This window comes from Dioscorea cayenensis, chromosome 18 (genome assembly GCF_009730915.1).
Source record: "Dioscorea cayenensis subsp. rotundata cultivar TDr96_F1 chromosome 18, TDr96_F1_v2_PseudoChromosome.rev07_lg8_w22 25.fasta, whole genome shotgun sequence".
Lineage (NCBI taxonomy): Eukaryota > Viridiplantae > Streptophyta > Magnoliopsida > Dioscoreales > Dioscoreaceae > Dioscorea > Dioscorea cayenensis.
Window position 1 is genome coordinate 24049897 of NC_052488.1, and position 12413 is coordinate 24062309.

Here is a 12413-nt window from a genome sequence, read left to right on the forward strand (position 1 = left end):
CCATTGAATTATTGTAAGAATTTATTATAAATTTATAAGGAAACAAAATTAAGAAGGGCAAAGAAGATATCATAAACTCTAAATTTTTTCAGAGATATTTAATAAAATTGAAACAATACAGATGTGTCACTAAGATGCCGTACTATATCTATAGTCTTGTCAGAGATATCGGATAAAAATTGGAGCACTGATCGTGAGTCCATGAGATGTTACTAAGTATACTATATTTAGAACCATTTATAAAATTGGATTAATACACAAAGATGTCAGTGACTCTAGGCATCACTTCACTGCCTACCATTAATTGATAATTTATGAGGGCTAGAGAAATCACAAGATGGTATGGCTCCCCAATAGATAAAAGGATATGGATGATTGCCATAAAGGGTTGTAAAAGTCGCAAGAGATCACTTTCGCGCTGAACTCCATATATGATTTTATTACATCAGACCATGCATGTGCTTCTTGATTTGTATATTATTATTGGGACTGTATTAGGTGGAGATGTCTTGCATGCAATGGTAAACCATATAAAGAGAGAGAGAAGTGGTTTGTAAATCAAGAAGCAGTCACAGACTGTAAGTTAAGAAGCTCTCAAGAACAATGGCAACAATCCAGCAGGTCCTCCAAACCCTTCTGCTTCTCTTTAGCATTCAGCTCGCCTTCCTCATCTGCTCTGGTTTAGGTTCCAACTTCATGATCGGAGGCGACGTCCTGACAGCGGGGGGCCAAAACCTGACGTACATGGAATACTCCCTGACCCTGCAATCTGATTGCAACCTCGTCCTGAAAAATGGCAGCACAAGAGTGTGGGAAACCATGACAGGGGGCTATTCAGCTGAGTGCTACGTCACTCTGGACCTGAACGGCAAACTCGCCGTTTGGCACCCACGTTTTCGCTACCCACTCTGGAGCAGCGGCATTATGTCCCAAGTTGGGTACTATGCCCTCGTCCTCCGCTATGACGGCACCCTTCGTATATATGGTCCCCAGCTTTGAGTGCTGGGTCCCTCTTCGGCACAACTAACAGCAGGGATTGTTGGTTGGACTTGGACGAAGACCACTGAGTCAGTGCTCTACTCCGGTGATGTAGCACCCATCGGAACCACGATCGTTAATGGGAACAATGAACTCACACTGCTGGACGACTGCAACCTGGTGCTCAACGGCGACGGAGCCACAAAATGGCAGACTGGTGTCACTGACCGAACCATGCATGACTGTTACGTTAACTTGGAAGCTAATGGTGAGTTGAGAGTGAAGCATTGGGGTGGTGATGTTCTCTGGACTAACAGAGTGGCTTCACCCACGTATCTCGGAGTTTGTTCTCGTGCTGCAAAACCAACGCCATGCTCACTGTCTATGGCCCCTGTAATCTGGTCTAATGTCATCTCCGGTGCTGTTTCCGGCAAGATTGACACGGTCTCTGCCGACTAACTATGGGCTTTTAATGTGTCCAACAACCTCTGTATGTCATGGCTACCAATTTCTTTAAAGAAAATAAGGATGTTAAGAGTGTTAGATTATTTTACTACCATATATGTGCATGGATGGCGTCAACCGTCTTTTTTAAAGTATAAACTGCAAGAAATAAACAAGATGTATTTGCCCACAACTCGTATAATTCAGGGTTGTTTTTCTTATATGACTTCATAACACTAAAATTTACAACAAAATAAATTCTCTCAAAAACAAGCATTTCTTGACAATTTACATTATTTGACAAGCGTCCATTCCCTAATTTTTGTCCAGGTAATGCATAATGAACTGTGGTTTGAAAATTAAAGAGAAATAAATGCTGCTTCGGGAACACTGTTCACAAGCACCACAGTAACATAGTAATACATATTCATAATTGGAAAATTCTTGAGCATGCTTAATATAAACTGTCATTGATCTGATCCCGTAGTAGAAACACAGGATGAAGATTGAATGGAATCATAGGAAACTTACAGCTGAATGGAGACAAAACTTTCTTGCTTCATTTTCATAAGCTCGTTCTCTATATTTCGGAAAACTGGTCTATACCTGCACGAGGAAGACATGGTTTAGTCACCCATGACACAACCTTTACTAACAATCAGACGACAGGTTCAGAGGATGATAAAAAGCATTACAGTCTCGCACGGTTGTTATAAGATTGCACTGAACGTCTGAGTTCGGCTGTAAGTTTCATAACCTCCGCTGACAGTGTTTCCGCCCTACTCTGTTCTTTAGCAAGCTGGCCCTACAAATGATCACCAGATAATATACAAGCATATGATCAGATAAATGTTGGATTCCATGCACAACTAAGCTTCAAATAGTACCAAACACCAAACTTTCCCTCCAAATAGCTCAGAAATATCATGCCAAAGTTTCTTTGAGACCTTTAGCAGAACTATAGATTGGCCACACAATACCATTCCACTTCAACATATATGTAGTTGTTTTTATTGGCATACACATTAATATTAGGTGGGTCAGAGATCACTCAAGTCCGCATATACGGCCATGAATAACAAACATATGACATCCGCACAACATTTCTACATACACTACTGATCAAATAACAGGAAAGTTGGGAGCAAATAAAATATAATTTAATGCAGGAGAAGAAAAACAGAGTGCTGAAATTCATATAAATTAAACCAGCAATACGTTACGTTGAGAACAATTAGAATAAACTTTCAAGCTTCAGCTCTAAAAACTGACCTTGAGTAACTGATATTCAACTGCAGATGCAGGAGAGGTGGACATGTTCCCAACAATTTTCTCAGTATCAGGATATGAAGGGATATTTCCATCACTTGATTGCAATGGGTTAACTTGCTCTGATCTCATTTTATCAAGAAGGTGGCGAAGCTCTTCATTCTGCTTCAGGCAATCTTTCACCTGTCAATTTCAATATTAAAAACATCCAAGTGTTGATGAATACCTCCCATCTAGCCAACATTATTCCATTCTAAACCATAGCACCAAATTGAATGGCATTAATTCTTAGAACCAAATAAACTGAGGCCTTCTCCAAGCAAGCATGGGGCCAGAAGGTAAGGTGAAGTTTCAAGGTCCTTCATCACAAAGTAGTGGCAGAAAATTATTTTCATGGACAACCCACCCTAAGTTATGCTAACTGAATGAAAAATTAAGATCATAAAAGTGAGCCATGGCAGCAAGTAATTACATTATGTGATTATAGATTCATATAAGTGGACCAAATAAATAAATTTTGTTTAAAAAAAAACACAGTATCCATAAATGTCCAGAAGACAACATAAAAGGGGTAAATAATACTTTTGCACATATATCAACCTCAAACACATTACAAAACAAAGAATGATGCATGCTTCTATGACTATTGTCTAAGGCACAATCGTCACGGTGAGAACTACCAAAGGCACTATTTGCAAACTACCTAATGATAAGTATAATTAACTACGTTTACCAAGTGAGCAAGGCTGTGATACCATAGCATAAGCTTTGATATGGCATAAAGTACATAAACCAGATAACAACAAAAAGGAAATGAAACGGTCAACAAGATATCGAAAATGATCCCAAACCAAAAGTAATTACTGCAAATCAAGCTATGCCAGCATGCCAAGTAGTGTACCTGATTTTCCCATTGCATGGCAGCAGACATGGCATCCTGATATGAAGTTGCCATATTGGAATTCTCTTCAAAGAGCCTTTTCTATCTCTGATGATTGTGAGTCAATCTGCCATTTATGAACCTGAGTAGTCCAGTCACCTCTTTTCTATTTTGCAACACATTGATGAAGGATAGCTTACCTCCATTAGTAATTTTTGTCGACTGTTTTCAAGTCTTTCGACCATCGCTGCCATATCATGTAACTGCTGGTCATATCTCTCCTTGTCTTGCTGCAGAGGATGGCATAACAGTCAGGATATAGCATACATTAATAAGAAGGAATGCTATGGGAAAAAGCCAACATAAACTTTAAACGGAATAAAATAGCCGATGAAGTAGTAGCAGCAGCATATTCTCAGGATAGAAGGGGGCATATTTAATCAGGAGAATGTTTCAAAAAAGTAAGTGGGTGAGTAGATGAAACATTTCACACATAATTCCAAGCTGACAAAACAAAGTTTAAATTAAACAGCAATTTATTAGAATTCACCAAGAAAGAACAATATAAAGAGCAAAAAACAAAATTTAAAAACAGTCGGATAAGAATTATTAACGAATAAAAGGCGAGATCTCATCAATTTTCAAATTACCACTATAAATGCTTTCCGAGCAGCAACTTCCAATGCCTCATCTGCAATAAGAAGAAAATTTACTAAAAAAGAAGCATTCATACTGAATATGTATGATATAAAATTTCAGAGATATCCTTTGTTCAAAAAAAAAAAGGAACTGCAAAAAGGAAAAGCAAATGACGAGATAATCATAAAAAGCTACAGAGCTGTAATTGTTTTTAGTTGAAGTAGATCTGTGACTGAAAAACACTTTACAATGTTTTCTCAAGCTTAGAAAGGAAAAAGAGATGACTTTTTACACAAAATGCAACAAATCAACATCCTCCAAAGCAGTGTAATTAAAAACGCTAGGCGCTCTTAAGGCGCTAAGACATTTTATTGCCCGATGTGAGAGGCGCCACGAAAAGCGCACGCCCGAGCAAAGTAAAGCGTTAATTAATAAATAACTAATATATATATATATATATATATATATATATATATATATATATATATATATATATATATATATATATAATTTTTGGAACAATTAAAGTCAGCAAAGTAAAGCATTAAGTCAAACAATGCATAACATAAAATCAAGAAAACACTTCTTAGATGCCTAGAACTAAAATTTTTGGAGTGTAAATTCTATCTTCATGAGTCATTTAATTCTAAGCATCATCATCCTCATCATCTAAGCTAGCTTCAACTTCAGCACTAGATTTAGAGTTGTTGCCTCTTCAATTTTCTCTAATTAATAAGTTAATCCCTTAATTCACCCATTATTTTTAAAAAATACTACTTAAATCGCCTAATCCTAAATTTATTTAGTAAGTGTCTTTTTAAAAATCACCTAGTTTTTTCTCCTAAATTTATTTAGTGAGCCTTTTTAAAAATCAGACTAGTTTTTCTCCCTAAATTTATTTCCTTCCTTATGAGTGTGTGTAAAATCACCTAGTTTTTCTCCTCTAAATTTATTTCTTTCCTTATTAGTAAGTGCGCCCTTTTTAAAATTACCTAGTTTTTCTCCCATAAATTTATTTTCTTCTTTATTAATAAATGTGCCTTTTTGTAAAAGTCACCTAATTTTTCTCTCCTAAATTTATTTCCCTCCTTATTAATAAGTGTGCCTTTTTAAAATCCCAATTAACACTAACTGAAAACATTGATATAAAGCTAATGGGAAAACAGGACAGGCTCCCTTTTTATGCCCGTGTCCGTCGGCGCTGCCCCTGGCTTGCCTCATTGAAGGCGCCTCGCCCTGTGAGGTATTCGCGAGCATGAGGCCTCACCTGCTCGAATGCCTAAGCGAGTGCTTTTCTCGCTTTAACAACTCTCTATGGCTAACAAATGTCATGGTTGGCATATATATACCTATAAGAATTCTAGTGCTTCTTAAGCAAATCCAGGTTCTATCTCGAAGGTGTAAAAATACAATTTGAAACAACAACTATGTAGATCGATAAGATGATATGTAAACATTAAATCATAGACGTACTTCAATAAGAGTGTCATGTTGCCTTCTGAGTTCAAAGCGGATCATTAGAAGAAAGCCACATGGCGATCAATTTACGGTGGCGGTCAAAAAGAAAGGTTGTGAAAAGATTGGTGATCGAATGAGGAAGAGGTCGCTGGGTGAAGCACTCAAGCGAGAATCGTCTATTAAAGTATGCGTCGCCAATGACGTTTAGGGAAGTTAGTGGCCACGTGACTGGCGTAATAAAATACAAGAAAGCAATTCAACTGCGCTAGGGGTGTATGGGATGGGAAACGAAGGCAGAGGAGAGCAAATACTGCTCGGGATTACTTTGGGGATAAAAGGAGCTAGAAAAGCAGAGGGGAGAGGGTATCGTAGAAGAAGAGTGAAGGCCTTTCCTCGGAGACGATCGGAGAGGAATTCACGGAGGTTCTCTGACAGTTTGTTTTCCTTATCGTGTTGATTGTTCATGCTTTTTAGAGTTGTTGATGAATGAATTTCGTGAGAACTCGATAATCAGCCTATTTGTTGTTTGTTGATCTCGTGAAAACCCTAGATCCGAGTACAATCTATCGAATTGCTTGAATGTATTTCAAAGATTAGGATCTATGAATTTCCCGAGTAATATAGAGAAAAACTTAGTGATAAAGCTCCGATTTGGAGCTTAATTCTCTCGCGAATTTCTTTGAATTTACTTGGAGTGTTGAATTTGGAACTAGATTTCATTGGTTTTAAGGATCATTACATTTTTGTTGCTTTCGCTCTTGAACTCCAAGCATGGTCGAACATACATCAGCCCCAAAGATTTAGTCATCAAATTGGAAACAAATCATGACTGCTCTAGATCGTAAAGAGGAAAAAGGATAGGGCCAAGGATGAACGTATGTCTATGATTGAGCAATCTCTTGCCTCTATTGCTAAGTGTATGGAATCTTTACAATCACATCAGTTTGTGGGCTCTTCTTCGCAACAGTTACAATCTGTAGATCATTCTGGGTCCATGATTGAGGTGAAATCACAAGCAAATTCTCACTGGAGATCGGCTGAAATGGACTTGTCTCGGTTTGATGGTAGCAATGCTCTTCAGTGGATATTTCAGGCAGAGCAATTTTTTGACTATTATGATATTTCATATGCTTATAGATTGAAAGTGGCAGCCATACACTTTGATGGTCCTGTAGTTCCATGGTTTCAAATGTTGCAAAAATCAGGAGCTGTTTCTACTTGGTATGCTTTGGCAAAAGCAATTGAATCTACATGCATTATTCAAATTGTTGCAGGAGAATATAGTAACTGACTATTATCACACATTCACAAGCTTGGCTAACAGAGTAGAAGGATTATCCAATGAGGCATTATTGGAGTGCTTTATTAGTGGGTTGAAAAAGGAATTACAATGGGAAGTTATTCCTTGGCAACCTGATTCAATTACAAAGGCAGTTACTCTAGCCAAATTGTTTGAAGATAAGTATGGTTTTGTTGAGAGGCCAGTGAGATCTAAATCTACCTACAATCCTGATATTTCTGTGGCTTTTCGAAAACAAACACCATTGGCTTTGCCAGCGCCCCCATTTTATCATAGCAAAATAAACCAGTTACTTGAATTCAAACATGAACAGATAACTTAAAGAAAAAAAATTAATAATAATTAATCATAAATTAACTAAAATATATCTGAAATTCATAATTGGAATAATACATATTTAGATAAACTATTTAAATTTTTACAAATAAAATAATCCGAATTAAAATAAATATTTAAACCTTTCCGATAATTGTAATCCAAAATAAAATATCATTAACTCAAAATTTCAAATAATTTAAAGTAATTCCAATAATAATAATAAATAAATAATTCAAAATATATATTTCAAAATAATCAGTAATTTTCTTTAAAAATTCCAAAAGTTCATAAAACTTGAATTTTCAAGTATATACATATAATAAGATTTATATGTGGGATACTTACCTGATTATCGCCAAAAAAATACTCTCAAACCTTACACCTTTGGCATTTCCTATATTTGAGAAGAGATCCTATTAGCTTTCAAATAACAAATCAAGGCTAACAAACAATAATATTAAATAAAAAGATTTTTAGAAGGGTACAAATGCAAAAAGTTCAAAGTATTATTCTACACTCCCAAATATTGATTATTGTGAGGGTACAATAGCAATTACCCACTCTAAAAGCCATATCAATAATTCCAATATGATCAATGAGTACTAAAACCCTCATAACTTCACTCACACTTTTACAAATCACAAATTTCAAAATTCTAGGAATAATAGTAACACTATAACATATCCGAAATTCACATAATTTAGAGTACTCACTCAATTTATAACTATTCAATTGAATCTCTAACTATTTCTGCAACTTATAATTCAGACATATACTTTTAAAATATGCATATCTCTCAACCCTACAACTCCGATAGAATGAAATTTTTACTAACAATTAGACAACTCACAAAATGAACAGCTTTTTCTTATTTTTCACCCTCATCTAATCTCAATCTCTCCTCGATCATCAAAATTGGCCATGATTCTTCAAGTTCTCGCATGTAAATATCATTCGAGACAATTATACTAAAAAGGCTATACCTCAATCAACTATACTACATTACATCAAATATATCATGCAAAAATCTCATCCTTGAGACGTGATTAAATCCATAAAAGCATCACGGTCAAAGATCCTAAGAATATGCTTAGGTGCATACATCAAAAGAGAAACAAAACTCTTTCAAACTACAAATTGGGAACAAACCCTAGAAACTCAAGGGCTAAATCTAAGGATTAAAGGTGAATCACAAATAAGAACAAATTTTAGGGTTTAAGAAAGAAAGAAATCTAGAGCCAACCGGCATTAATAATCATTAATATATATTATGCACAAAGCTCTAGGATCCTACCTTGAAAGAAGCAAACAAACTCTCAAAAAGAAGATCCACTAGTCTTTTGCACGGGCGACCACCAATGAAGGAAACGAAATGAGGGCTAGGGTCCCACGACAATAGAAGATCATGGGTGGTGGAGATATAGTTAAGTCGTGATATTTGGTAACCGCAAGGATAAGAACAAGGGTTTTAAAATCTTATAAATCAATGGCTCTGATTGAAAAAGTTTGCATCGACTGGCTAGGATCTAATTTATGGGGTAGGGGCTCACAAGACGTTAAGACATCCTGAACACTCAAGACAGAGTCCCCAAGATGGGACCTATGCCCTCATCCTCCCGAGACGATGGTACCCTTCGTGATATACGTCCCCCAAGATTCGACAACCAACTCTTCAACAAAGACACCCACTCAACTCCACCGAACAGTCTTAGTCAATTAGGGCTAAGGTCACCGATTCAAAGGTAATACCCGGTGATATAGCTCTCCCATCGCACCACCATCATGAATGGTGGCAACAAGTGCTCACACCGCGAAAGACGATCGCAACTCGGTGCTCACCAGATGACGGAGTCACAAAATGGCATACGGGTATAACCGATAAACATTTTCGTATGACTGCTTGCTAACTCGAAGCAAACGTGAGTTTAGAGTGAAGTATTGGGGTGGTGATATACTCTCGACCAACGGAGTGGTCGCAACTGTCATGCGGAGTTCGCTCTTATATCAAGGGTCTAATCGCGGATCCTCAGCATCTATGGGCCTCGAAATCGGTCCAGCTGCCTCGCGATCCGCATTGGCAAACCTAGTGCCGATCATGGGATTGAGATGGTCACCGATCAGTAGCTACTAGCTAGCTAGCTAGCCTCCCTCCTACCGCCATGGCTTTTGTTGTGAGTTGTGATCTTATGCATGTGTGAAACAGTCTTCTAATTTGGCCATGAGTAATAAAGTTAACTTCTCGTAATTTTAAGTTTGCTTTTACTGTTCAACTTGAGCGCATAAACAGGTTTTAAAAATACATATTATATATATATATACATATATATATATATATATATATATGTATGTGGAGTTTTTAGAAGATGCTGACTTGGATGGTGACACTCCACGTGAATGAATTCACGGAAATGCACCCCACCGACTCTCATGTCCGCTTTGATTTGTTAAGGAAAAACACATACAAGCATAAGTAGTTAGAGTATAATATAACTATTTTTACTGTTTTATATTTGATTTTTATTGAACAGTATAAAAATTTTTGTGTTGATTAATGTTTACTTTAGATAAGTACGGAACCCAAAATAATAAATTACAATAATATTTTTTTACTATTCTATACTTGTTTTATAATAAAAAATATACAATAATATTTTATAAAAATCTTATCAAATTTTAAGATATCTAACAATATAACAACAAATTAAAAAATCAATATAATTTTAAAAATATTTAATTCAAAACAAACAAACTTTTATTAATATCTTAATCCTAAAAAACAAATAAATTGATAGATAAATAAATAAATAAATAAATAAATATATATATATATATATATAAATTTTTAAATAGATGAATAAATAAATAAATCATGTTATAACTTTTGTAATGAATAGTATAAATTTTAATTTTAAATAGGGACAATTTTATCATTAGTTAGTTCACATCTCAATTTTTGTACTGCTGATTTTTTGGTAGTACAAAAAAATTAAAAAGTTGTGATGTACCGATTGGGTAGTTTGATACAGATTTCCGCCATATTTGTAAATCAAACACATAATAATAGTAGTTGTCTTGTCATGTCCCTTAAAATCGCGATGATCAAATGCACTCTTGGACCTCTTTCTCAAACTCAACTACTCAAATGTCAAAAATTTCAATCGGATCGATCGGAGTTTAATCCCGGGGAGTTACACTAGATTCTCGTAAGTGCATAAGGAGTTAATGGCTAACCCAAGGTGGATGGTGGGGACCGCACAAGATAGGAGAGCATCAAGACCCAATCGGGTGTGTTAAATTCTGCAAAATATAAAGACTTTATAATGTAGACGCTGGACGCTCGGGTAGTTATTGTTGTGTCAGTGGGGAGGAACGTCATTGTAATCTTGGTGAGAATAGTGTTCTCACGGGGGAATGGTGAGCATTATTGTAAAAGAACTCTGATATATGTGCAACTAATGAAAGTAGTTTGATAGAGAAATATTATCTCCCCACTTCTATCCATCACTGCCTCTTACTTCTCTTCTTCTTCTTCTTCTCTTCTTCTTCTCTCTCTCCTTCCTTCCTCTCTTCCCTACCGCCTTATCTCCTTCTCAATCCGTGATCAACTCTTCCCTCCCTCATCTCCCCACCCAGAAGCGCCTACATCGTGCTACTGACCCTCGATGACCGACGGCGTGACCACCACAAGACGTGCGATGGAGCGACGAGCCCACGACTCTAAACACTCGACACGACGACCTTCTCTCTCGCCTCGACGCCGCTTGCAAAAGACAACACACAGAATATCTGATGCCTTTGACATGGTCCAGAAGTCTTTGGCAGCCCAGCAATCCATCATGGTTGATCTTATGGTCAAGATCTCCCGAATTGATCGACCTCCACCACCACCCCAACTCTTACCTTCACCTCCCACCCCTGCAAATGCATTCTTCCCTCTCCTCCTACTTCAACGCCTAGCCACACTACCCTCTCCGCTCCCACTGCCTTCCAAAAACTAGAGGTTCCTTTATTTTCTAGTGAGGATGTCTTATCTTGGATTTTCCAGATAGAACATTTTTCGCCTTTCATAGTATCGACTGAGACACAAAATCGGACATTGCGGCATTTTATATGACCGACCCGCATTAAGATGGTATCATTGGTTATTTTCCATCGAACACCTTCTTCCCGGATACGACCTTTGCTCAGCTGAAATGAGCAATGTTTTGCTCATCCTCCTTGTCAACCACGAGGCTCAATTGTTTTAAGCTCGACAAACTTCATCCTACATTACTTATCTCTCCGACTTTTGAGTGTCTATCTACTCGAATCACGGGCTTGAGCGACACTAGCTTGCTCAATTGTTTTTGTCGCTTGATGACCGGACATCCGAGAGGGAACTTTATCTCCTCAAACCTCCATCTCTATGAGGCTATTGGCATGGCTGCATTTGTGGAAGATAATTGCAACTCCTCCCCGGATTCCCTTCTCTTCTCCTCGACCGTGATCAACCCCTGCTCCATCACGGCCGACACTCCCCAAAGCAATAGACACCAAATCGCACAATTCCTACTCCTTCGCCTCCCTATTAAACGCTCCCACTCCTTCTGGACGGCGGCTCGACGAACGCGGCCTTTGTTTTAACATGATTCTAAGTTCACCCCGGGTCACCCGATGTCAACCCCTCGCAGCTCGCTTTTGAAGGAGGAAGTCAACGATGATACTCTGCTCCGGATCCTGTTCCTCCCGCAGGCTCCCCGAGCCATTAATCGACCCTACTCCGCATAGAGATCCTATTTAAGCTCCATAACCTTCCCTAATTTACTCCGAATACTTCATCCACAACTACAAAGCCTGTGGGGCATTCATTTCACTCAGTAGTAAGGAGAAGTCAAGAAGTGAGGGAGTGCCACTTTTCTGAAGTAGGGGGAAGTGATATCATTTTTAGGACTTCCGTATTTATTTGTCGGGAAAGTGAGAATGGAATCAAGTATTTAGGTGTTGGATAAAGTTCTATAAGTTCAAAAGACTTTCCAAGGAAAAATTAGTTTTTTTATAAATCGACTCACTTCTAAAGAAAAAAATATTGAAGTGGGCTTAGTTCAAAATCCACTTCAAAGACAAAATGAACATCTAGAAATCAATATC

The 12413-nt window shown here is 37.4% G+C and overlaps 1 protein-coding gene and 1 pseudogene across 1 annotated transcript; one reads left to right on the top strand and one right to left on the bottom strand.

Moving 5' to 3' along the window:
* Positions 1-603: 603 nt before the first annotated feature.
* Positions 604-1437, top strand: LOC120282994 (mannose-specific lectin-like). Its single transcript, XM_039289822.1, has 2 exons — positions 604-976; positions 1034-1437. Exons 1-2 carry the CDS (start codon positions 604-606, stop codon positions 1435-1437), a joined length of 777 nt encoding a protein of 258 aa, XP_039145756.1.
* Positions 1438-1619: 182 nt separating this feature from the next.
* LOC120282995 lies at positions 1620-6133 on the bottom strand (annotated as a pseudogene).
* Between the last annotated feature and the right edge of the window lie 6280 nt (positions 6134-12413).

Excerpts from the sequence above, each read along its gene's own strand:
- LOC120282994 (XM_039289822.1), top strand. The coding sequence starts at position 604 with ATGGCAACAATCCAGCAGGTCCTCCAAACCCTTCTGCTTCTCTTTAGC. Across the intron at positions 977-1,033 it reads CCGCTATGACGGCACCCTTC|GGATTGTTGGTTGGACTTGG; the intron begins GTATATATGGTC and ends AACTAACAGCAG.